Source organism: Tiliqua scincoides, chromosome 8, assembly GCF_035046505.1.
Source record: "Tiliqua scincoides isolate rTilSci1 chromosome 8, rTilSci1.hap2, whole genome shotgun sequence".
In the NCBI taxonomy this organism is placed as follows: Eukaryota; Metazoa; Chordata; class Lepidosauria; order Squamata; family Scincidae; genus Tiliqua; species Tiliqua scincoides.
Genome location: NC_089828.1, coordinates 30,508,844 through 30,534,863, shown reverse-complemented (window position 1 = coordinate 30,534,863; position 26,020 = coordinate 30,508,844). Strand labels below are relative to the sequence as shown.

Genomic DNA, 26,020 nt, shown 5'->3' with positions numbered 1-26,020 from the left:
CTCCTTCGTGGGAGCCTCTGAGCGAGGGAAGCGGGTGGAGCCTGAGAAGACGAAGCCGGAAGTGGGATCGCTGACTCCGCCGCACTTCCGGTGGGCAGGTCTACGAAAGGAGGATGGAGGCGTGTCTGGGCGTCGTTCTGCTCCGTTCGAGTCTCCATGGCGGGAAAGGGGCCGGCAGGCGGGTGAGGAGGGCGGGCGGGAGGAAGGAAGGGGGGCTGGCTGGCTGGCTGGCTGGCTGGCTGGCTGGCTGGCTGGCTGGCTGGCTGGCTGGCTGGCTGGCGCTCCCCGGCGCTCCCCACTCACTGTCGGCTTCTTGTTCCTCCTCAGGGAGTCCAGCGTGGCTGAGGCGGAGCCCGCGGTCAGGCCAAAGCAACGAGGTGAGAGGAGGGCCGTAGTGGATGTGCCCGCCAGAGCTGCCCGGGAGGCTTCTTGCTCTGCCTTCGGTGGCTGAGGGGTTCAGTGGGCGTGGGTGGAGGAAAAGGCCCAAGCCTTCTCAAACCAGTTTCTAGCCAATTTCCCCAGCAAATTTCAGGTGGGTCCCAGTTTACTTGAAGGTGTAGCCTGACCCATTTCAAGGTGCAGTTGGTCTGTGGAACTCCTTGCCACAGGATGTGGGGGTGGCATCTGGCCTGGATGCCTTTCAAAGGGGACTAGACAAATTTCTAGAGAAGTCCATTGCAGGTTACAAGCTGTGATGGGGATGTGTAACTGCCTGATTTTAGAAGTAGGCTACCTCAGGATGCAGGGGCAAGGGCACCAGGATGCAGGTCTCTTGTGTGCTCCCTGAAGCTACTGTGAGATACAGGAAGCTGGACTAGATGGGCCATTGGCCTGATCCAGCGGAGCTCTTATGTTCTTAAGTTGTATTTTATTTTTAATATACAGGCTTCCCTGCTCACTTAGCATGTTAGGGACAGAAACAGCATTGAGAAGTGGAACCTGGTCTTTTTTAGTGTACAAATGTTGCTTCCAATGCTTTTTCAGCTAGCAAATTGTAAATGCCTTTTTTATCTTGCAAATTCCTGCTGTTGCACAAAGATTTCTGTAAATGCACTCCCAAGGATGCCATCAGAAATGGGAGTAGACCCAGAGTTATAGTTGGCACATGCTCTGTCTCTCTTACACTCACACACCAAAACAGTTTGAATCACCATGTCATATGCAAATCCACATGGGGAGGGCATTTTAGCCTTTAAAACAGCAGAGAGGTTGAAAGAACAGAATGAATGAGTTGTGGGTATAATTGAAATGTGTTGAAAGAGCAGATCATCAGAAAATGAACTGTCAAAATGAGGGATGCTTGTATTAGACTTGATGCTGCCATGGCCTAAGGGGGGGACGGGTGGTGCTTAGTTGTAATGGTATCAAGTGGTGTGGGATGTCAAATGTTCAGAAGTGCTCCTTCCTCTTTTGATTTGACTCTTTAGGGTCTTTCATTCTTCCTCCAAGGAATTCAGTGTAGCACAGTGGTCTCAACCTTTTTCATGCCATGGCCCCAATAGGTGAATAAAGTATGAGACTGGGGACCCACCATGGATCCTGCCCATCCCACCTGAGATCCTATCTGCCCACTCCCTGCCCCTGTTAATGCCCTCCAGCATTGTTTACTATAACCAAATAATCTTATTAGGGAGAGCAAAAAAAGTTACTATGAAGCCAGACACTAGTGAAACCTATTTCAGCACAATTGCTAAGAACTTGAGCAGGACTGGGTCACAGTCTCCTGGTGCTTGGAAGGATACACCAAATGCCTCCTGACTTACCTGGTGGTGCTCTAGTCCAGTCTTCTTCAACCTATTTCATTTCTGTAACTTGCCACAACCCCACAACTGGGGCTTTGTGACCCCATTGGGGTCTTGACACCAAGGCTGAACACTGGTGTAGTATATGTGGCTTTCTTTAGTCCTAGCAATAAACTTATGAGTGGGGGTTAAACTATGAGAATATCACTCACCTAATGTGTGCATTTGGTGAGCATCATGACTGAATGCAAATTTGAACCCAGCTGTTTTGAATTTGGTGCTCTACCAGCTGCACAGTACTGGCTTTGTGTACTTAGCAGAATCCTTGAACTGTAGAGAATCTGATGTTGGTTCACAGCACTAACAATGCTTCTTGCAGGTATGTATGTGTCTTTGGGGAAAAAGCTACTTTGCTCACAATTGGTTCAATGCCACCTGCAATATGCATTTATTTGTTTATTATTTATCTTCCTTTTCAGGGGGGAGAATTGTGCCATCCCGTTACCTTCAGTATGATAAGAAAACTGTTGAGAAGGTGAAATCTTCATTCAGAATCAATTCTTGCTTGGTGTGTTGGCCTTTCTGACTTAAAAAATAAGAACTCTTGTATAATGAATTAAATCTTCTAAAGGAAAATGGCAGGGCTTAATATCTTGAGATGCTAGAGTTCTCAACTGAACTAAGCAAATTGTGATATTAACATTAAAGCAGTGTTGTGTATTTAGCAGTGATGGCCATTGAGTATGACCATCATCGATCATATTTGTTCTTTGATTCTTTTTTCAGCTGTAGAGAGGTAAATATTGAGGTGAAGAGAGGCTATTCTAACAGCTCAGTGCTATGTTAAACCCCAGTGTGTGCAGTGGGACTTACTCCCTAGTAAGAGTGCCTAGGATGAAAGCCTCAGGCCATGATGCTTGGGGTTATAAACCCCATGAAAACTAAGGCTGCAGCCTCCCTGTGTCAATTCATCCATTAAATCCCTATTTAATGAATCAAAAAGATACCCTGATTAATTGTGCAATATAACCTTTTTAACACACCACCTCTAATAGAAAAGCTGGAAATGGTTGGCACCATCTTGGGAGAAAAGGAAGAATACTGCTTTGTGATACTGTCAGCCACACACCGGTGCTGGATGATGATGATGTGTGTGTGTGTGTGTAAATAACACCATCTTGGAAAGCTTTTCTTTTGTATAGGTGGGAGGGAATGTCTCTTCTAAGATAGCACCTTCTTTTTGTTCCATTGTAGACAACTATAGACTATAGTTAGACAACTACAAAGAGTTGTTTGTCTTAAATTTCATTAAATGGTTGATAGTTCTAGTTAAAATTTATGAGACTTCAACATATATGTGCTTAGGAGCAGGGGTACAACCATCTGCTACACTGGAAAATTACTAAAAACCTCTCCCTACCCCTTCCCTTGATCTCAGAGTTAGTCATTTTGGAATAAGGTGGACGATTACTGACTTTCAGTATGTGTCTTTAACTGACAGGACACTACCAAGGCAAAAGGATTGGAAAAGCTAGCTTCTCCAAAGAAGAGGCTATTTGTTCAGGCACAGAAATGCAAGAAGCCTGTAGGTAAGTTTCAGCAGTATGAGCTGTTCACTGCTTGCATGTCTCAGTAAATGCCTGCTTGTCCACACGATGGCTTTAGAGCTTCCTCTTGTGGCAGACAACTTGGTGTAGTGTTCTGGGGCACTGGCCATACTGGTTAGATCCCACCACATGAAGAGGCTTCATTTAGAACGGGTAGGCTGAGATTTCCTAGTAGATATTGAAGTGACTTAAAGTACCTCAGGCAGGGCGTCCAACACCCAGGTTCGCGCACAAGTCTTGGATAGCCACCAATACATGCACATTCCCCTTTCCAACATAGGAAAGGGGTATAGGGCATATGTGTTGTATGTGGAGATCGCAACTGCAATCCTAACAGCATCTCTAATTCTGTGGAATTCCCTCCGCTTTGAGTTGCAAACAGCTTCCTCTTTATTAACTTTCTGGCGAGGCCTCAAGACTTTTTTATTTTGGAAGGCCTTTGCCTGATGGAGGGCATGATGGCTGCTTTTTAACAATTGTTTTACTGCTGTGTTTATTGCTGCTGTTTATTTTATTTGTTTTGTTTTGTTTTATATATTTTATGACTTTTAAATGTTAGCTGCCTTGGGTGCCCTTCAGGGAGAAAGGCAGATTATAAATCCAATATTATAAATAAATCTCTAAACAGGGCTGGGAATAATCTGAAGGCAGTTCAATAAACCTCTGCCAATTCAAGATTGAGGGGAAACTCTTTAGTGTTGGGCCAACATCTTTCAGGAAAGTGTGTCCTCAAGTACCAAACATCTCAGTAAGGAACCCTGATCAATCTTGGCAGATTTCTAGAATATTATCTGAAATCACTGGTCTACCGTTGGACTGTGCAGTACCTTGGAAGGGAGATTATACCCTCTAAGTATCCTATTTATCTTTCACCTCAGAAATTGTCCGTGGGGGCTTGCAATCAACTATGCTGGAAGGTCTGGAAATCTCACGGCCTGACCTAGAAATTTCTGCTATTAATGGTAGGTCTCCTCTTTCATGGCTGCAGCATGAAGAATTACTGTTCAGAGGACCTGATATGTAGAAGCTTAAAGGATCTCTTGTAAATTAGTTCTGAACAAAAAGCAAATTCTTTTGAGGGGGCAGTCAGTCAAAACTATTTGTAATATATGAGGAGCAATGATAGGGGGAGGGGTCCTAATGTGCTTGAAAAGGAAATTTTGAATGTGAAATATAGGGTGCTTCCATGTTTTTAAAGCATATTTTATATTTGTTTTTCCAACCAAAAAGAGTGCACAGCAGTTTACGGAGACTTTTAGGGAACCATTTATTTAGCTGACAGTCTAAAAGAAATGTCAGCAAACAGCCACCAGTAAAGATGCTATGCTGGCATGAAGCACTATTGATCTTTCCCTGCTAAATATTAGAGGAGCATCTTTGAAAAGTGAAACATTGAAACAAAGTAGAAATTAACTGATTATATTACGAACAAGTAAGTGCAACAGGTGTCCATGGGTCCTGTGAGTACCACCAGACACCACCTCAAGTACCACTGGTGGTACCTGTACCACTGGTTGAGAAACATTGGTCTAACCCAGGGGTCTCCTAACTTTTCGGCATGAGGGCTGCATTGTATATCTTACACGATGTGGAGGGCCAGGAAATAGAGACGGAAGAAGGATGGATTTTGTAAGGACTGGGGGGAGCAGAGGGCAAAATGGATTTACACAGGAAGAGGGGGGAATGGATTTTGAAAAGGAAAATTAATTTGGGGAGACTGAATTTTTGAAAAGAGGAATATGGTAGGAAATCTACATTTTGATAAATATTTTATGACAGGGAAATTATTTAGAGGGATTGGGAGAGAATTAATGTGTTGTAGGGATAAAAAGCTGGTGAACAATTAAGTAATGAGTAAAGTTGGGAGAAATCTAAGAAATAATTTGTGAAGAGCCCTGCTCTGCTGTAACTTATCCACAGTGTCAGGCTGCGAAGCCCGACATAGAGGTTCCCTTGTCTGCACCAGCAAAATAGCCAGCACAGACTTGAGAAGCCCCATTGTGGAACTTGAGGCTTTCCTTGGGGGAACAGGACAGAAGTGTTTTCCTTGGGCAGCCTGTTTTCCTTGGGGGAACAGGCTGCCCTGGTGGTGCTGCTGTGCAATAGCCATTTTGATGCTGCTGCATCTGGCAACAGCTCCAAGTATAGGATTGGGCTGTGAAGCTGCTGTTCCCTCAGTTGGTCTCAGTTCCTGTGTACTCTTGTAATTTTTAAAGTGACACTATCTTTTGCAATGTAAGGAATTTTAAATATAGTTTTGAATATACACAATTTTAGGTTTACATGCTGACTCTGGAATATAACTCTTGTGTAAGGTGAAGGACAAATGTACTACAGGTTGAGTCTAATCATTCTTGTGGGTTCTGTTCCAAGCACTCATGTGAATAAAAAAACCAGCACTATAGCAAATCAATTTTTAAAAAAGTTTTTTTGCTCCAGTGATTGAAAAACAACCTTGCTGACTTTTTGACTCTAAGATAAGAGTCATTAAGAAGACAATCCATCAGCACTTCACTCAGCCCCTCCCTTCACCAATGCAAAATGATCATGTTTCTTTCACGTGCTGGGGGAAAGGGAAGGGTCCGAAGGAGAGAGAAGGATTGATGGATTGTTAGCCTGCTTCTCTCTCTCACTCATTAAGGAGGCTGTTGTTAAAGGACTGTTCAGTTTTTAAAACTGATTTTAAAGGGTTGCATTTTCCCCCTTCTCCAGGGATTGGCACATTCTTTCTCATTTGCAGGGACCGTTTGTGTTGAGTCAAATCCGTGTATAAAAAATCCATGTCTAAATAGGCTGGACCTATACTATAAATGTTTGTTCATGCTGTGAATAACAATTGCATATGTAAAGCTGTCACCACAAATCCAAATTCTACCCAAGTATAAGACTGCAGAGGCTCTGTTCCAATTGGATTCATGTTCTGTTGGATTGTGAATGAGTGAGAAGTCATGCAGTTTAATATCATGGTTTATAGAAAGCACTTAAACCACAGTTTCTTGGTTCAGCCATGGCAAATTGTTTAACAAACCAGGAAGCTTTTCATTGACCATGAATTGTTGGATCATCTGAATGGGGTTATGTCTTATGCCTACATCTACATGTCAGGCTCTGTAAAAATGGGGGGTTGAGACAGAGGCCAACAGTAATCAAATCTACCATGTTCTTTGTTGTTCAAAGGGTGTAACCACTTATTTGTAACACGTTAGGATTATGTGCCATGAAATGCGTACTCTGAATCTGTTCTAAGGCACAGTTTTTAATAGAACAAAACAAAATTTGAACCTTCAATCTGTTTCTCATTGCCTATTGACTTCTAGAAAAAAGTCGTCGAAAAAAGGAGCAGACTCTGGTGAGTATTGCCTTTTGAGTGAGTGTGTTTGCAGAGGGTGCTTTAAAGGAGCTATTTTGGCAACAGGAACTGTACTGACAGTTCTGTTGCCTGTTGACCCAAGGACTGTAAATCATGAGTTTTCTACTGAGATTTTTCCTCTGGCTTATCATCCAGCTGTCTCAAAAAAAATTTTCCGCCATGGATGTGATAAGGCAGCACTTTCATTCGTCCTTTCCCATGGCTTCCTGTCAGTTTCCCAAAGATGGCAGGCTAGTCACTTGCATTAGTTTAACTCTACAGTGAAAAAAATTGTCATAGGTGTCGTGATTGTGGTAGCTTGCCAACTCAGTAGGGTCCTTGATCCTCTGAATGTACTGGAAAAGGACTATGCAGTTGTGAGGCATGAGTCCCAAGTCCCTTGCTGTTTGTGGTATATAGACAAACAAGCAATTATATTGTATTTATAAAAGTGATGTACCCAAGAGTATCTGTTCCCTGCTACAGAGATCATACAGTATAAAACTTGGCAGTGAAGGGAGAGAATAACAGGAGGAAAGAGGCCAGAGTAACAAGGTGTATGTAAGCAAAAGCAGTATTGACTTAATATTAGTTGCAAGTGTGTGTGGCTAGGTGGGCAGTAAGATTTAACTCTTTTGAGTTTTGAGGGCAACTCAAAACTGTTTTGAGTTGCAGGTATAAGACAGCAAGGGGGAAAACTAGAAACCCTGTGAGGTTCATTGTATTTTTTAAGATCTTAAACTTTTAAGGGAAGTATTTCAATTGCTGAGAAGATCCACAATGGAATATCTGTCATTGGGGGTCCTCTAGTTGTCACCTCCTGGTGATTTTTGAGAAACAGTAAAGCCATTTACCATAATGGGGTGGAAGTATTAGGGGCTTTTCATTTCAGTGCAATGTTGGAAGTAAATCTGTGATTGTTTCTCAGTTATCCTCTGATCCAGATGATTTGATAGGAGTGCTTGATTCTCAGACACTGCTGCTAATGTTTGCTTCCATAACGGTAAGAGTTGAGCAGACACGTACTTCAATCCAATACTTTTAACAAAAAAGTAATAAAAATAAGCTGCTCTAACTGTCTTGCTTGAAATAACAGATGGAGAAGAACCTGACCCAGCTGGAAGAGAAAGCTGAAAGTAACTTGCTAACTCTCTGTGAAGAAAGGGAGAAGCTTCAGCAGGAGGTGCACAGGAAAAAGCATGAGCTGCTGCAGCTGGAAAAAGAGAATGATCTCTGGGAAGCTCTGGACAAACAGGTTGGTGCTGCTAAGGTGGGGCCACAGTTTCATTCAGTCTCTCTTGTGTAGATCCAAGGGTAGGTAAAAAAAGTCTTTGTCCCATATTAGAAGCATAGTGGTTGCTGATATCTCCTTTTTGGAGGCTCCAACCATGCACTGGAGCTGTTTGTCCTCTTGAAATAAGTGGGCCTGGACCTTAGGTTGTCGAGTCTAAGGCTAGGCATACAACATGGGGTAGAAGCAAAAGGTAAAGAGAGGAATTGGTTGGTTTAACCAACCACAGCAGTTAAAGCAAGACTCTAATTCCAGTTGGGATCATATTGATCTTTGTTTTCCTAGTAGTCTTGCTAGGAGGAACAGGTGTGTGACCACCTGGCAGCCCTTGGTCTTCCAGCCAGTGACTTGAATCCTGGTTCATTTTCCATTGCCTCTGACTTCAGGACAATCTGATGGTTGCAGTAGGTTTTGGGGGCATGGGAGGAAGAAGCAAACTCCCTGAGATGCTGGTCCTCTAGTCGATGAGTAAGATCACATTGGCCTTCTTGCCTTTCTTTCCCCATCCCCACTTCCATAGCTGATGGATACTTACCTCACTGACATCATAACTGTAGCATTGTACATCTTACTGAACAACAGTGATACTACTGGGACACGCTTAGGTCTTTCATTGGGTGGTTGAAACTCTGGCTTTAAAATGCATTACATGGACTTCACTGCCACAAGATGTAATTATGGCTACTTGCTTAGATGTCAAAGGGGATTGGACATTCATGGAGGTGAGGTCTGGCAACTAGAATGGCTAATAAGAATCTGCGTATTTTACGGTAGTCTACCTCCAAGAACTGGTTGCTGAGGAGCAACTGTGGGAGGGCAATCCTGCCTAAATCCTGCCCTCCTTGTAGACTTCCTGGAGAACTCTAGCCACTGCAAGAAGCAAGATAGTGAGTTAAATGTATACTTGAATCTGATTCAGGGAGGTTCTTGCATATTGTCATAAAGGGTTGGATAACGTCATGGTGAACAGAGGTATGCACTGGTACTAGCCATGAAACTTCATGCGACCACCATCAACTGAGAGGTCTGTCTTTGAATAACAGATAATATAAACGAGGGATGTTGTCATTGTGGGGTTGCTTATATCAGGTTGGCCACTGTGGGAAGCAAGATGCTGAATTCTGTTCCTTTATCTAATCCAGCAGGGATCTTGTAAAATGGGAATAAGTTTAGGATATACAATTCCAGTTTAGGTCTCATGTGTCCCTCCTTTCCCCATCTTGGTTTTCAGTTCGAGATGCTGTCCCCCGTTGCAGAGCAATGTGTCAAGTTCCAAGAAGAGTACAAAAACTTTGCCACGGCCCTGGACTCAACAAGGCATGAGTTACCTGTGAAAGAGATCTACATGGAAGAGAACAAAGGCCAGTATCTTGGTATGGAAAGTGATGTCCCAAGTTTCATACAGAGAAAGGCCTTTTTCTTATCACTACTTGAGATCACTTATCTAGAGATGCAGGAAATTGAATCTGGGTCCTAATGTACATGTTAGATATGTTAGATCATTGAACTATGGAGCCTTTGCTTCCCCTTTGCTGCCATCCTCCCCTTATCCCCAAAAGCAAAACATCCTGCCAGGCCACTGGAATTAAATCCTGTTCTCCATAGGTGACCAGACAAATTCAGTCCAGTTCAGTTTTATTACGGTCACCGACCAGCATAAAAATAACAATACATTCATAGTATACAACTGAACATACATACGACTCATCACAGCATCCTACCATAGGCACTTAACAGCATAAAATACTAACAATTAATAGGCCTAAGTCTAGATAAGTCTAAGTTTGGTCTAGTTATTATGGATTGAACAGAGTACAGTACTGAGGAAGGTACTTCTGAAAGTCTTCATATTGAATTAAAAACTTATTCAGAATATAAATACTCCTCTATGAGCAACCTGGAAGGCCACAATCCACTCTCTTCCACCTGATGCTAACTGCAGCGGCTAAAAATTTAGCCACCCTCCGAGTTACCTCTGGATTTGCATCTGATAGAAGAGAATGACTATAATCTTGACCTGAGCATTTAGTGAGCTGTTCTAATAATGGGGAGATAAGGGATAACCGTATATCCTTATAAAAAATGCAATCCAGCAAAACATGACTGGTGGTTTCTGGCTGGTTTGCCCTACAAGGACACAGTTGCTCCAAAAATGGGACCTTCCAAAAGCATCCTTCCGCTACAGCTGAGGGCTAACTATCACACCGCCCCACTGTAAACGCCCTTCTGTGGCTTGGGATTTCTAACTGGAAAAGGTAGGGAGCTGGGGCAGCTATATATCTGAGCTCCTCCTTGATACAAAACTTTCTGACATTATTAAGGTCTTCCTGGCACTCTATGTCAAAGATCCGCTGCTTAATCCTAACTCCTGCCTGAGCCATGTCAAACAAAAATGGCATGGAAAATCCCAGAGAGGACAGTTTTTGTTCCAGCCCTTTAATCCACCTAGATTTATACTCATCTTGGAGGATTATGGGAGCAGTCCCTAATGGGTATAGGTGCAGTCTTAACCAGTAAGAGCAAATGGCTATCCAGACAAAGGCCTCTGTCTTAATCAGGCCTGATTCCAGACGTAAAAAAGTGTTTGAGACAGTACTGGATACACTAAAGGTGACCCCAATAAACTTAGACTGGACACGCTCCATTATTGTGATGTTGGGAAAAGGTCCCATCTGCGCTCCATACAATAATTGGGCCATCACCTTTTGCCTCAAACAATTTAAGGGCTGCTGGCAGATACTGGGCTCCTTCGCATAAGTTGGAGGATAGCAGAAGAGGTTTGCTGTCCGCTTAACATTACATATTCTCCATGTGCTTTCCTAGAACCATTTATATGGAATACCCAAATATTTAAAGTGGGACACCTGCTCTATTTTATGGCCATCGATCTTCCAGCACCGAATTTTTGGTTTCCTGGAGAAGGCCAAGATCTTAAATTATAGTAAAACTATCACTAGTTGATTTTCCTTGCAATACACATTCAGAGAGTTCAGAGCTCTTTTAAGGCCAATAGGTGTTCTAGAAAGAATAACTGCAGTGTCTGCATAAAGTAAGATGGCAATAGGCCTCCCAGCTAATTTAAGGCGTTGGAAGTTGGGATTTTGTAGATGGTCAACCATTGAATTGATATAGAAATTAAAAAGAAGCGGGGCCAGAATACAGCCCTGCTTCACACTAAAGTGGTACCAACTCAAAAGGGGGTGAAGCAGGGCATGGTTGTGCGCTGACTAGAAAGAAAGTGTGACCCTCCTGGGTTGGCGCAAGGGACTTGTGCCAGTAAAAGCGCATTCCAGGATCATGCTCCAAGGGACCTTAGTCCCATTTGGTGTATACCATTCATCTTGCAACTGGAAAAGGCATGATTCTTCAACTAAAAGAATCATTGTACCTAGAGTGCAAGGAAATTCCATCATAGAAGAACAGGCAGGATACCAAATAAATATAAAGGAGGAATGTATTAAACAGCTTCAAAAGCAGGCTAACCTGCAATTAGAGGTTCTTAGAATAATTAGGGGAAAAGTGTCAGGTAACTGTAAAGGTGACGGCACAGTTAATAAGTTTGACCTCTTTTTTTTGTAAAAATTCAGAGAAGCTAACAAAGAAAACCTAAACACATTTATAGTAAAAATATTGTAAAACGTTAACAGATACCCAAAAACAAGGAGAAGCATGTGCAAAATAAGAGTGCTTGAAGTTTTTCAATAAGTAGTAATGGCTCACACTTCTCAATTGTCGGCTAGGGAATTTTTGGGTCAAAGCCACCAGGAAATGATCACTATGAAACTTAGGTATTACCTCCAGCTCATCTAAAACAGGAAACAAGTTAGAAGAGATAATGAAATAATCAATTGACTCATTTTAGGTCCTGCAAAATAAGTATAGTCAGCTGGATGGTCTTTTCCAAAGGCCCTGTTCAAGATATGCAAATTGAGTCTTAAAGTAAGTTGTTTCAGAAGGAGACCCGCATAGTTTGACTTTTGATCCTTGGAACAGCGTTTGTATAGTGGACCAGGTGCTTCAGGCAAGGGCAGAGTGTTGCATACAGAGTCTCATCATCTTGAGCCAGCCTTGCATTAAGGTCTCCAGCAAGCACCACATGGGCCCTAGGATGTTGACTGAGAAGTGTCCCTACATACTCCTCAAAGGCCACCCATAACTCCTTAGTTTGTGACTTCCTTGATAGAGGGGGTAAATAAGCATTGATTAATAGTAACTCAAACTGGGGAAGTTGAACCAAGACTGACATTGCATGTTTAAATGATGTAAGCGGATGTGCATCAACACACATTGAGGTGGCAATCAACACACCCAAACCACCTTTCCGACGACCCCTTCCACTCACCAAGCTTGCTTCCATAGAATATTCCTGATATCCATTTGATCGTAAATTTGCAGATGTCCAAGTCTCTTGTACCATTATTATGTCCTTGCTATTTAGGAATTCCCTTAAAGTGGGATCCCAGTGAAGGCCACACCAGCCATGCACATTCCATGTTATAAATTCAATCTTATTTTTATGCTGGTCGCCTACATGTCATTGGGGGTCCACTGAAATTCTCTTTCATCCCAATCTCGGAAGTCGTGAGATCTATAACATCACTGCTTGCTGTTTGTTGGACTGCAGTCACATCCAAGCAGTGCACAAGTGCTTCTACACAAACCGTGTTAGGCAAACCACACTGGGAAGCAGGTCAGACCTTTATGCGATCTTCAATAGATTGTAGTAATTGTTCAGACAAATTCAAGTTCATAAGGCAACAGTCTCAAGAACTATTGCTGGTTTTACCACTGCTATATGTGACATACAAGCTAACAATTCCCTCTTGGGCTCTTTCTTTGGGAAGCTGATTTGCAGAACAGCCTAGCTGCCACTCAGAAGGTGCTGAGCAAAGGCCATCAGCAACATTCTGAAGAAAACTCTAAAGCACTGAGTGTCATGAAAGAGCTTGAGGAAGTATCTCTGAAGCTGGATGCAGAGCTGCAAAGGTATTCGGAGAGCTTAGTGTTCTTTACAGGGGCTGGGTGGAGAAGATGAGACCTAAAGATGCTGGGAACAATTAGTGGCTTGTCCCCTTTGGTCTGCAGGGACAACTGCTTTATGCTGGTAGTACTGGTGTTGAGGGTAGGACTCTCAAAAGAGCAAGGAATCAGAAATGGTGTTTCCAATTGGTCTTCTCTTCTAGTAATCATCAATCCTCTAACAGTTTTTGAGGCTTGAAATCCTCCTGATAGATGAGGCCTAACTAGGGATTTGATCAAGAGTTAAATTGGTTGACCTATGAAAGTGTCAACTAGTGGGATGGGGAGCACATCTCAAGCAGATAGAGATAGTGGGACTTTGGAATTGGTATAGAAAAAAATTAATGCAAGGGGGACGTGATGGAGAATTTTCTAGCACCAATAATTCTCTAAGGATTTGTTTCTGTTGCTTTTTTCCAATACTGGAATTCACATCACTCAAGAAAACAGATGGGTAGTAGAATCTGTAGGACAAATAAAAGGAAGTTGTGGAATCAGCTGCCACAAGGTGTAGCTGTGACCACTGGCTTAGGTGGCTTTGAAAGGAGTAAACAGATTCATGGAGGAGGTCTACCACGTGCTCTACAGAATCTTTCTGTTCTGAGCCAGGATAGCCCAGGGGACAATAGGGAAGGTCCCATTTTTACTGTCCTTGAGGTATTTGGGGGGCTGCTCTTTGAAATGAAATGCTCGGCTTCATGTTTCCTTGTGCTCAGATATTCTTAACCTTTCCACAAGTTCTCAAAAGTTGGCATTTCTGCTCCTCAAGCAATTAACATAGTTCTTCCATCTTCCCTCCTAGGACATTTGCCCAGGTGTTGGACCTGTCAGCCAGTGTTAGCAAAGAAACAGCACTACATTGCCAAAAACTAGGTGAAGATACCCTGGGGCTGGAAGCTATGAAGCAGTGGTACTTCAGCTAGATCCTGGCAGTTGTATTTGGATCTGTCACTGTAGGCTAGTTCTTTATTCCCTTGTTTTGCATTAAACATATTTTTCTGCATTAAACATGTCTTTCAAGTCTTTTTATAACATGCTTTTGAAATTATTTTTCATATTCTATTCTATTTTATATAATGGGATATGTATTGTTATAATATGGAATATTCCATGTTTATATCCTATTTTTCATATTCTACATTTCTGCCATGATGACCAATTTGGTATCTTGTTTGGGTGAAGCATATTGGCAGTTCTAGTAGAAGCAGAGTGATGGAATGTGAAGGAGGATTGGAGTCCCTTAGCAAGCCTAGTTAAAATGCAGTGCAAAAAGTCTTTAAGACTTGCACCTAACCTGTGCCCTGAGATGTGTGCATGTGTATACAGTATGCCTTATAATGGGGTAAAACAATAAAATATGCAGGGTGTGCAGTGCAGTTATACAGTATCAGTGCGAGTAGGTGTGGTAACCTGTTTTTGCCCAGCCTACAGGTGTACACACTTTATCCCTGTTGCAAATATGCAACATTGTGCAGAAATGGCTTAAAACGGGGGTGCCAAACATAAGGCCTGCAGGCCGAATGTGGCCCCTGGAAGCAATTTCAATTGAAGCGCAGCAACAAATGGGAAGAGAGGCTGTGATGGGAGTATAACTTACAGAGGACTAGGATGTTCTGATGCTAAACACAGTTCTTCTAGCAAGAGAAGCAAAATATACTGAGAAACCTCTTCCTTCTCTTTTCTCCTAAAGCTGGAATTAGCATTCTGTGACAATAAGATATGCCTTCACTTTTGTGGCTTGCATATTTAATGACCTCTTTAGAAATAAACTACCCTTACTACTTATTGAAAAACTTCAAGCACTCTTATTTTGCACATGCTTCTCCTTGTTTTTGGGTATCTGTTAACGTTTTACAATATTTTTACTATAAATGTGTTTAGGTTTTCTTTGTTAGCTTCTCTGAATTTTAACAAAAAAGAGGACAAACTTATTAACTGTGCCGTCACCTTTACAGTTACCTGACACTTTTTTCCCTAATTATTCTAAGAACCTCTAATTGCAGGTTAGCCTGCTTTTGAAGCTGTTTAATACATTCCTCCTTTATATTTATTTGGTATCCTGCCTGTTCTTCTATGATGGAATTTCCTTGCACTCTAGGTACAATGATTCTTTTAGTTGAAGAATCATGCCTTTTCCAGTTGCAAGTTGAATGGCATACACCAAATGGGACTAAGGTCCCTTGAAGCATGATCCTGGAATGTGCTTTTACTGGCACAAGTCCCTTGCGCCAACCCAGGAGGGTCACACTTTCTTTCTAGTCAGTACACAACCATGCGCTGGCTAATGGAGGCCAAATCTAGCCTCCATGGTGCTTAAACCTGGTAAGTTTGCACTGGCCAAAGGTGGTGGGAGGGAAGAATGTGGGCATTTTGGGGTGGGGACAGATGGGTGGACTGGGGGTGGGACTGGCCTGGGCAACTTGGGCTGAATCCTAACCCCCCTGCCAGCCTAGCGTTCCACTGGGCTGTTTGGATCTGTGCCAGTGATTTTGCTGGTACAGATCTGAATAGCCCCATGGGGATGCCTGGCACACAATACAGGGTAAGGGGAAATACATCGATTTAGTCCATGTTGCACTGCAGCCACCTCCTAACCAGCACTAGATACAGCACAGGTGAGTTGGCCTGTGTGTTCAGTGCAGGTTAGCACGAGGCTGTTAAATTTCTAGTATTAAAATGTTTGGCTTTTCATTCCAGTAAAGAAATATGCAATGCATTGCTTCATCTTAAGAAAGAAGTATGTCTCATGACAAGTAATAGGCTGCTTAAACACACAATGCTGCCACCCCACCGCAAGGTTTCTTCTGTCTGCCAAGCAGGCATAATTTTTTAAAAATACTGAAAGGCAATTGTTATGTATAACTCTTGATGCTACTTGTATTTAAATGTTTTTAAACAGGTGACTATGTTGCAACACATCTATTTATAATTTAATAAAGAATTTATTTCTACCCTACCACCAATCAGTGATGCTGGTGTCTCTTAAAAGCACTGAAGTACATGCATGTATATCTTCCAGAGCCTTGTTAATTCTACCTCCAGGAATAAACTGGTTAATATTGATTAGAATGTTTTCTTGCTTGCTTTTCTTTTCTTTGCTCTACTTGTTTCTGGTTTGGGAACTTGCTGTGCTTACTTTGAAGACATGCCAGTATGTCTTATCTTAAAATTGTGGAGTAGGTTGTAAAAGTTCTGACATGTAAACTTAACCAGATTTTAAAAAACTTCCATCTAACAGGTACACTGCAGTACTATGCATGTCCACTTGGTAGTAAGCCTCATTGAGACCTACTCCCTGCTGCATGTATAGCATGGCAGTCTGAACATAGTATGACCTATATGTTTTTGGGGTTCAGCCCTTAGGGAAAAATGAGGGCCTGATATTGCCCCTGTCCCTAGACCAGTGATTTTCAACCAGTGTGATGTGGCACATTGGTGTGCTGTGAATGGTCCACAGGTGTGCTGTGGGAGTTATGGGGGTCACTTACAAGTAGGGCCAGCCATTGGGGGATGTGAGCCTCTGTCCAGCAGCATTGTGTGCCTTGTCAATCCTGGGAAAAAAACTGCCCTGACAATTTTAGTGCATTGCCTGTGTGCTGATATGAAAAAGGTTGAAATTGCTGCTCTAGATCAGTTTCTCTCAATGTTTGTCCATTTTGTCCTGTCCTATACCACTTCATATGAGCCACCTATTCAAAGTACCACTGGAAGTAACTGGTGATTACATCACCAGTTAATTCTGCATTAGGAGGCCAGATGCAATGCAACAAACACCAGCAAGAGTCTGAGTGGGCTTTTGTGAGTGTGGAAAAGTATGTTTTAGAGCTCTGCCTACTGAGCCAAACCTACTACCACTGTTGTGTCTCATCTTGCTACTGTGTTGCTTGTATCCAGGGGTCCCACACAGAGTGACCGGATGTCCTCTTTTTTTTTTTAGCCTTGTGTCCTGGAATAGAACTTAAATGTCCTCCTTTTTCCTGTGAGTGGGTCCCTGCACGTAGTGTATAGCCTTTTTGTAACAAATTCTATGTAATTATAGTGTTTAACTACATGAAATCAATTAGTGTTTCAGCTCATATTTTTTTGGATGTCCTCTTTTGCACCTGATCCCACAGGTACCCATAACACTGGTTGAGAAACACTGCCCTAGATCAGTGATTCTTACACTTTTAGCACCAGGACCCATATTTTAGAATGAGAATCTGTCACAACCCACCAGAAGTGATGTCATGACTGGAAGTGACATCAAGCAGGACTGTTTTTTAAACAATCCTAGGCTGCACTCTTACCCACTCTTACCCAGGAGTAAGTCCCATTTACTATCATTGTTAAAAGCATATACAGAGTAGGCTGTTAAAAGCAGATCTGCAACACTCTCCCAGATGCAGTCACCTCCCATAAGAAGAGCCCTGCTGGCTCAGGTCAAAGGCCCATCTAGTCCAGCTTCCTGTATTTCACAGTAGCCCACCAGATGCCTGAGGGAGCTCTGCATGCTGGTCCCCATCAGGCATTCTGAGGTAACCTAAAATCAGGCAGTTGCACATACACATTATGGCTTGTAACCTGTGATGGACATTTCCTTTTTAAAGGCATCTAGGGCAGTGGTTCTCACACATTTAGCACTGGGATCCACTTTTTAAACTGAGAATCTGTCAGGACCCACCAGCAGTGATGTCATGATCAGAAGTGACATCAAGCAGGAAAATTTTTCACAATCCTAGGCTGCAGTCCTACCCACACCCTGGAGTAAGTCCCATTTACTCTCATTGTTAAAAGAATATTTATATAGGTATTTATATACCACCTTTCTTTGGTCCTCAGATTCCTCCTCAGACTTTAATCCAAGGCAGTTTACATAGGTAGGCTGTTCTAAACCCCTGTAGGGATTTTTACAATTGAATAGTTCTAGTCTTTCATAGAATTCCAGCTGGATTCCTTCCTGGTCTGGCCTCTCTCTGGCCCTTCACCTCCCATGCTCCACTTAACAGCAACTCTTCTCTGCCACCAAGGGTCAGCTCATCAGTATATCAGCGTGTCGTCAGTTCTCGGGTACTTCCGGTTGTTTTGAACTGGCAGCCTCAGATCTTCAGGCATACAAGGCGGCAGCTCTACCACCTGAGCCAGACCTCCTGCCCATATGCATGGTAGCTTGTTAAAAGCAGAGGTCTGTAACACTTCCCCAAATGCAATCACATACCATGGCAGCATCAAGTCTAACAGATTAAAAATAAAATATTGAAATGAATGGGGACCCACCTGGTGGGTCCCGCCCCACTGTTTGAGAAACACTGATCTAGTCACCACATCCTGTGGTGATGTGTCATCAAGAGTCATGGACTCTTCACTCACAACAGGAGAGGAAACTGAATGCTTTCCACATGCGCCGCCTCCGATGCATCCTCGGCATCACCTGGCAGGACAAAGTTCCAAACACAGTCCTGGAACGAGCTGGAATCCCTAGCATGTATGCACTGCTGAAACAGAGATGCCTGTGTTGGCTCGGTCATCTCGTGAGAATGGATGATGGCCGGATCCCAAAGGATCTCCTCTATGGAGAATTCGTGCAAGGAAAGTGCCCTACAGGTAGACCACAGCTGTGATACAAGGACATCTGCAAGAGGGATCTGAAGGCCTTAGGAGTGGACCTCAGCAGGTGGGAAACCCTGGCCTCTGAGCGGCCCGCTTGGAGGCAGGCTGTGCAGCAAGGCTTTCCCAGTTTGAAGAGACACTTGGCCAACAGTCTGAGGCAAAGAAGGAAGGCCCATAGCCAGGGAGACAGACCAGGGACAGACTGCACTTGCTCCCGGTGTGGAAGGGATTGTCACTCCTGAATCGGCCTTTTCAGCCACACTAGACGCTGTTCTAGAACCACCATTCAGAGCGCGATACCATAGTCTTTCGAGACTGAAGGTTGCCAACAATGATCAATGATCCTGTGGCGAGGAGTTCCACAGACTAACTACATGCTGAGTACCATGTTGGCAACAAGTCTAATGTGCGGTGTCAAAAATAAAATATTGAAAGGGATGGGGACCCACCTGGTAGGTCCTGACCCACAGTCTGAGAAATAGCCCTAGATGGCTATTGCAGCTTGCTCTTGTTGAGCCTGATGCTTCTCCATCAAGGTACTCTGCATAAGGAGCAAGTGCAGGCTCCAGAGCGCCCACCCCCCTTTGGAGCACGTGTGCGCGCACTGTACAGGAGGCAGGCGGAAGTGCCTCTACAGAGCGAGGGCTGCAGGTGGCAGCACACGCTTCCCCTGCCTTTCAGCTCCCCTTGCCCCCCTCCCCTGGCTGGCTGGTGTGCGCGTGCGCACTAGAGCTGGGCGTGAGTGGCCAACCCGGAAGTGGCTAGCGCCGCCTCAGCTGGCTAGAGAGGCGGGCGGCGGCGGCGGCTGTGGTTCGTCTCCGTTGCTGCTGAGGCGGAGGAGCTGCCTGCCTCGCTGCCCTCCTTCTCTCCAGGTGTGAATTAAGAGGAGGAGGCTTTCTGGGGGGAGACCTAGCTGGAGGGGGTGTGGGCTTGCTTGAGGTGGGGGGTTTGTGCCTGGGGGGGAGTATAACGGTTCAATAACCGTTGGGGACCCTTTGGGGTGGGAGGGGCTTGGTTTGAGGGGGGCGTTGGGTTGACTGGGAAGAAGGTCAGCAAAGCTGTGAAGGGAGGGAGATGCTGGGGGGCTACACAAGAGGGAGGCTGGCATGGGGGGGGCTTCTTGTGGGGCAGGAAAGGACTCCTTTGTGGGGTTTTTGGGGGTTCAGCAAGGGGAGAGAGGGTGCTGTTTCTGGGGGGGGGTGAGGACCCCCATGAGAGGCTTTTCCTTGAGACTGGAAAGGGGGGCTTCTGGGAATTGGGCTTTGTAAGGGGGTGGTTTAAATCCAGATCTGGAGTAATGGGGTTCCCACATGAGTTGGGAAAGATCCTGCTGGGGGAATAGGGGTATTATAGCTGTGAGGTAATTGAGGGGATCATGACCCCCCCATGAACTAATTCCCTGAGGTTGGGGGCTTGGTTGTAGGGTATGTTGGTGTCTCTGAAAGAGCTGTGAAATAACTGATGCTACAAGAGGTTAGGGGCATTTATGCAAAAGGGTACCCTTGGGGCATATGATGCTGGATTGGTGAGTAGCTGTGGAGTAGGGCTTTTCTGAAGTAAGAAAATAAACAGGGGAAAAAGATTGTGTTGAGATGGAGGTGATGCTGGTGTGAGGGGGTTGTGGCTATGTAAACCTGTTGGGAAGGGGTTAGCAACCTTGCAGGCAGCTGTATAAAACTGGGGAAAGATTTTGGGATTTAGTGGTGGCTTTATAGAATAATAAGGGGGGTACAGCTGTGTGCTTGTTGTGCTCTTAACTGCTCTCTATCCTTTCTTCTGCTTGTTCATTGAAGGACTCTGAGGTAGGCCTTCTCTGACCCTGTTTATAAATGGGGAAAACAAAGCTGAGAGTGAGCAACCCCATCCCTTGCCCACCTAACAGCCCAATCCTATTCATGTCTATTCAGAAGTAAGTTCCATTATAGTAATGGGGCTTACTCCCAGGTAAGCACGAATGGGATTGTAGTTCATTTTTTAAAAAAATGGGGATTTGCATCTAGGTTCACAGTGAATATTTTTTCTACCCTCAGTGTCTGATTGGAGAGTCCTGAGATAGGGAGATTGTTGGCTCCCTGGGGCAGAGGCCTCAATCTTTTGACTGTAGGCGAGAGGGAATGAGGTGAAATCTAGGCATGAATGTAAAGGTTGTATAGTCTCTATTTTCAGACATTGGGTGAGGCAGTGTTTAAAAAATACTTATTTCTATATCTGTCATGTATTTCTGCGTATACATGTAATCTGTCATGTATATCTGTATTTCTATATACATCTTGACCAAGTGTCTGAAAAATAAAACATATGTACTTATACTGTAATTCTTAGGGATGTCTGGCCTACCTCATTGACTTAGATGGAGCAATCTGAGCTGCTTTGGCATTATTAGTGCAAGAGGGAGCTGGTTTCTATGATTTTTCTGATCCGACCTGGCCTCAAACCTGTCCCACCCCATTGGGTGGCTCTCTGCTCCTTTCCTACAATTAGTGCCATCTGAGCCTACGGGCTAGCGATTCTGTGTACTTTACTGAAGTTCTCAAAGAACCATCCCATGGAGGCAGTACCATCTTACTTAAGTGTGCCTAGATGAATTACTAATCGGGTTGTTCCATTTTGGGATCTGATGTGTCTGGAAACTGTTTACATTGGTGGCAGAGGCCTGAGAGGTGGCGTATGATCTCTGACAGGCATGCAAAAGCCTGCTCTTGGAGTAGGTTCTTCCCTGCCCTATTTGAAGCTTATTACCAGCACTCCAGCCCAGAGCCTTTGGGTTTGTGGTAAGAACATACTGGCAGAGTTCTGCGACCCAAAATGACATAATGAAGCAAGCCTGCATTCCACTGCATGCAGGAAGACTCAACCCATGTGTTTCAGGCAGCTATTATTGGCGTGTTTTGTCTTCATGTTTGCATCTAATTGAATAATTAGAAGATGCTAACAAATCTATTAAATAAAAGCAGGTTTTTGCAGCGGGGGATTTCCTAATCCTGACAACCTATGGTTGGCAACCTTCAGTCTTGAAAGACTATGGTATAAGCCTACAGCACCCGGTATTCCCAGGCGGTCTCCCATCCAAGTACTAACCAGACCTAACCCTGCTTATCTTCTGAGATCAGATGACATCCTATGCTTGAGTAGATTTTGGTGGCGGTTTCACCAAGATATATTAAAATAAAACCTTTTAGAAATATTTTCACTTTTCTCATTTGGACAGCTATTTCAGATTCTTGGCAGCCAGTGTTTTGCTGTCTTTATCCTGACAGATGTAGGGCGAGGAAGAAAAGGAATATTTAATAAAAAAAATTTTAACTACTTGGACTTAGTATATTTTCAGCATAAGCTTCTAGCATAGCATTCAAACAAAAACTTGATTCTCATTGCCCTGGTTGTAATGGACCCTTGCCTTGAGAAGATTGTGAATTATTTTTTAAATATTCAGAGCTGGGTTCATGGCCTCAAGCCGTGAGATGACCATCTCTTGGCCTAACATACCTCGAAGGGTTGTTGCAAAAGTATCAGGAGGATAATAAATCATTTCCATCTGTGCTGGTCTGAGAGAGTTAAATTAGGCACAAATAAGGTTGTGTGGCATATGCTGTGAAAAATGTATTCTTGTCTTGTATACTTATGATGGCAGGAATCTCTGAACTATTCTAGTGAGAAACATGTGTTGGTATGTGCACCCATTGGCATATCTCCTTTTTAAAGATGCATCTCCAGATTTTATCTTCACCTTTGTCTCTTTTTCGCTTCTGCCTTTGACTTCAGAAGTGGCTATTCTTGTGTGTGCGTGGGATGGAGATGATTTGAAAGGAAAAGTCAGTATAAGAACCTTTTGCTTTTCTCATGAGTGCCCCCTTCTTCTACCACCACCCGCCTGCAAACTTGGACTAGACTTCCTTAAGATCTTAAATTGGCAGCCTCATTCGCTTGCTTCCCACTCTATGAGCAAGAGCAAACTCCCCGCCTCCAGCGCTCTCTACTACAGATGTTCTTTATAACTTCCTTTCTGTTCCAAACAGCCATGCGTTTTTGCACTGTATCTGGAGGAGGACTAGCTGACTAAACAAAGGCATTCCCCCTCCCTACAGGAGTTGACTCAGTTCTTTCTCTGTGTCAGTCAGACTGGCCCCCAAAGCCATCTGTTCCGATTGTTGCGTGTTATAGGACTGTGTGCTTCAGCCGGCTTGTGCTAAGTGAACCTAAAACACTTGTCCAGCTGAATAATTTAAGAGAATGTTAAACGCCTGCTGTTGAAATGTATGTGTAAGGGAGACCTGGTAGCCATAAGTCTCAGTAGACTGAGATTTTCTGATTAAGTGGTGATTCACAGGTTAGTTGAATAATTGGGCTATGAATTGATTTTTTTTGTATACTTTTACAGTTATAATTCTCCCTCCTCCATGCTTTTATATTTTTCAGACCTTTAAACTCTGGTTACCTTCTGATTCTGGATTGTATCTAACAAAGTTCAAGAGATGGGGGTCAGGGCTGGCTTTTACATCTGTATGTGGCACATAAATCTAGTAACTTAAGGACATGGAAAGCAGAGAAGGAATCTTTATGGATCCTGTAGGAGTAGAATAGGGTTGGATAGCTACCTGAAAGGATTGAGGCAGGGATAATTTTTTTGTCACATCTCAAAAGGACCAGTGTTCAAGCATCTTATGAAAAGATTAGCTGTCCTATCTCTTCATGGCTAGTTTTGATCTTCTTCATAGCAAATGACATATATTAATTATGCAGTGTCACAAGATGTGGTGGCAAATACTGCCTTAGATGGTTTTAGCCTCCCCTCTTTCTCCAAGAATGTGTCTATCAATGACTCTTGGTTGTGATGGAGGTTAAATGGAACCTCCGTGTTAAGGAGTAGCCTATCCACAACTGTCAGTTGATGGAAGAGCAATAGGGGGATATGGCTATTACTGTGCGTTCAGGCCTCCTGGAAGCATTTGCTTGGCTAATGTAGAAAGCTGGACGCGAATTCAATAGACCAATCTTGATCTGATTCAGGAGGATTTTTCTGATGTATCTTGAGGCTTGGGTCCAAGGCTTCAACTTAAAAAGAGGAAAAAGTTTTACTCTTAATCCACTTTAGTTCAGTTCTGACAAAGAACAAAAACAGTAATGAGACATTTAGAAACTGAACTTCCTCAAGTCTCTGCAACAAAGCTGCAGCACGAAGTTAGGTTCAAACAGCCTTCCAGACTATTTCTGTGTAGATATGCTGCCTGGGGTGATTTGTGTTTACACATCGTCACACTCTTGGCATTGACAGGTCCAATGTTTGCACAAAGATAGTAAATCTTCCTATTGTTGATAATGTTTGGTCTTTGATTTCCCTTCTGTTCATATTGACATCCTCTTGAAAGTTTGTGAAGTGTGGTAGTTTTTTTCATGATGCTCTCTCCAATAACTCTTGAATAGTGAAATAGGGCTTATAGGTTTGGATTTAGTTGTGCTACTGTATACCATGCTGAGAACTTCAGCTGGTGTCACAATATGAACCTTGGACAAAGGTGGCAATCAGTTTTTTCAGGAGGAAACTCCTTGGGTATCTTAGGCCTTGGCCAGTTGTGTGTATGTCTTATTCCAGTGTAGTTTGTGCTAGAGCTGAATTAAAACAACAAAAAGTCATTTTTGCGTCTATCAAATTTCTGTAAAGGGGGCAGAAATGTGTAGTTGGTAGCATTCAGAATATTGCATAACTCTTACCGATACTTTTCAAACTCAAGATTTTATGTACATATTTATGCCCAACTTGACCAGCTTGCACATTAATTAAAACGATCACAAACAAATCAAAGCATCCTAGGGCCAATCCAACATTGGCAAAAGGGAAAACACCTTGGATACGAAATTGAAAAGTACTGTTCTAAACAGTTATAATTTAGTAACATTTCTCTCCCAGCATTCTGAGTTCATGATGATGTTCTTTGATCCTGTAAGGTAAGTTACTCTGAGTTCGGGTAAACTTTATGGCTGAGTAGGGTTTTGAACCCAGGTCTCCCTGCTCCTGGTCTAAACTTGGGGGGGGGGCTGCAGAGAGGAGGAATTAATTAATTTAAGCTGTTGGTCCTGTGAAGATCCTGCCTTTCCTGAAGGGGGGAAAACCCAATACCGTATACAAACATGGGACTGAGCAAAAGCAGAAAGAACTGTGCAAACTGGCTTTGTCCCTGCACAATTTTGTGTTAATGCTAGCTTTCCCTTTTTAGCTATGCCATGATTCACCAGTTAAACATGCAGTTTAAAATTATGGGTTTGGGTAGACTAAACCGCTACTTCGGGTGGATTTGGGGGGGCACATGTGCTCTGTTGTGTTTTCCAGTTGCCATCGGAGGCGTATATGGTAAGGGCTCTCTGCTTGCTTTGCAAGTTCTTTGATGGTCGCTGGGACTCTTGGAACAGGTTGGAAACAGTTACTTAGATCTTAAGTGCACACAAGAACTGGTTCAGAGTTATTGGTTTCAGGTTTTTACCATTGGTTTAACAAGTTGTTTGCAAAAGGAGAGGTCCATAAAGAGCTCCTGCAAATTTATTTATCAAGCAGAAAATTGCTTTGTTTAAAAGAAGTTAGCAACCTGGGCTACTTCTCCTGTGATTATTCCACCTCTGCTTGGAAAAGCTGCCTGTCTTGTGACAAAGAGAAACCTTTCTGGTGCTCTGAGTTAGAAGGACTGAGCATTTAGTTCCAGGCCACACACACATGGCCGGAGAGAGAGCATTGGCACCTAAAACGCTCCTCCGCTTTGTCAGAAGCCTCCAAAAGAAAAAGATTCTGTAGCCTCTCTCAGGATTGTGGGCCAGCAGTGCTGCTGAGGGAAGAATGAATCAAGTCTGTAATGTGTCATGTATTCCCATTGAAGGAAGGAATGAGATTGTCTGTAAGCATGTCTGAGTCTTAATAGAAGTATGAGGTGGTGGTGATCAGTCTGTTTTCAACACAGCTGAATGTTTGACAGTTTGCTTAGCTCTTATTTTCTCCCTAAATAGGAGTTTGGGTAAATGTGTTGCAGTGGGTTTGTTCACCAGAGTCAATGACCAGAAGCACAAAGCTGTGTCTGTTTTGATTGCTGTATGTATTGTGGCGTGGAATGCCTTGTTTTGAAAATTTGTACATAACATAAACAGTGCAGGTTCGTAACTGAGCTTTGTCTCTTCTCACTTCTCTGCAGAGGGACAGTTGTTTCTCTTTCTAGTTTCTCAGGATTGTTCATCTCCTAAACAAATATCCATTCTCTGTCCTTCCTGGACTTGGTAGTGGGTTTTTGTCTTCCAGGAATGGAGATGAAGCCACCTCCATTTTCCATAGTATAAAACTTTTGATTTTTATTGACTTTAGATAATTTTTTAAAAATACAAAAAACTACCTGTTTTCCAGTGGGAGTGAGGAGGCGCTCTTCTCCCCCTTCAAAACAAACAAAAA

General features: G+C 43.3%; 2 protein-coding genes across 8 annotated transcripts in view; both read left to right on the top strand.

Annotated features, from left to right (window-relative positions):
- Nucleotides 1-99: 99 nt before the first annotated feature.
- HAUS8 (HAUS augmin like complex subunit 8) lies at nucleotides 100-15,341 on the top strand. Of its 2 annotated transcripts, none has more exons than XM_066635820.1 (11): nucleotides 100-182; nucleotides 328-377; nucleotides 2,222-2,277; nucleotides 3,244-3,331; nucleotides 4,228-4,311; nucleotides 6,667-6,698; nucleotides 7,627-7,701; nucleotides 7,795-7,953; nucleotides 9,221-9,362; nucleotides 12,834-12,975; nucleotides 13,811-15,341. In XM_066635820.1, the coding sequence occupies exons 1-11, from the start codon at nucleotides 157-159 to the stop codon at nucleotides 13,929-13,931; spliced, it is 975 nt and encodes a 324-aa protein (XP_066491917.1). In that variant the 5' UTR covers nucleotides 100-156; the 3' UTR covers nucleotides 13,932-15,341. The 2 variants fall into 2 exon arrangements, with proteins under 2 accessions (XP_066491917.1, XP_066491916.1); XM_066635819.1 differs by having other exon boundaries at nucleotides 2,222-2,310.
- Nucleotides 15,342-19,389: 4,048 nt separating this feature from the next.
- The window catches only part of MYO9B (myosin IXB), a 70,778-nt gene continuing 64,147 nt past the window's right edge, over nucleotides 19,390-26,020 (top strand). For all 6 annotated transcript variants that reach the window (XM_066635767.1, XM_066635766.1, XM_066635764.1 and 3 more), the window contains exon 1: nucleotides 19,390-19,469. The gene's annotated coding sequence lies outside the window, so the exon portion shown is untranslated. The remainder of the gene's footprint in view (nucleotides 19,470-26,020) is intronic.

Excerpts from the sequence above, each read along its gene's own strand:
- HAUS8 (XM_066635819.1), top strand. The coding sequence starts at position 157 with ATGGCGGGAAAGGGGCCGGCAGGCGG. Across the intron at positions 183-327 it reads GGAAAGGGGCCGGCAGGCGG|GGAGTCCAGCGTGGCTGAGG; the intron begins GTGAGGAGGGCG and ends GTTCCTCCTCAG. Across the intron at positions 6,699-7,626 it reads GAAAAAAGGAGCAGACTCTG|TTATCCTCTGATCCAGATGA; the intron begins GTGAGTATTGCC and ends ATTGTTTCTCAG.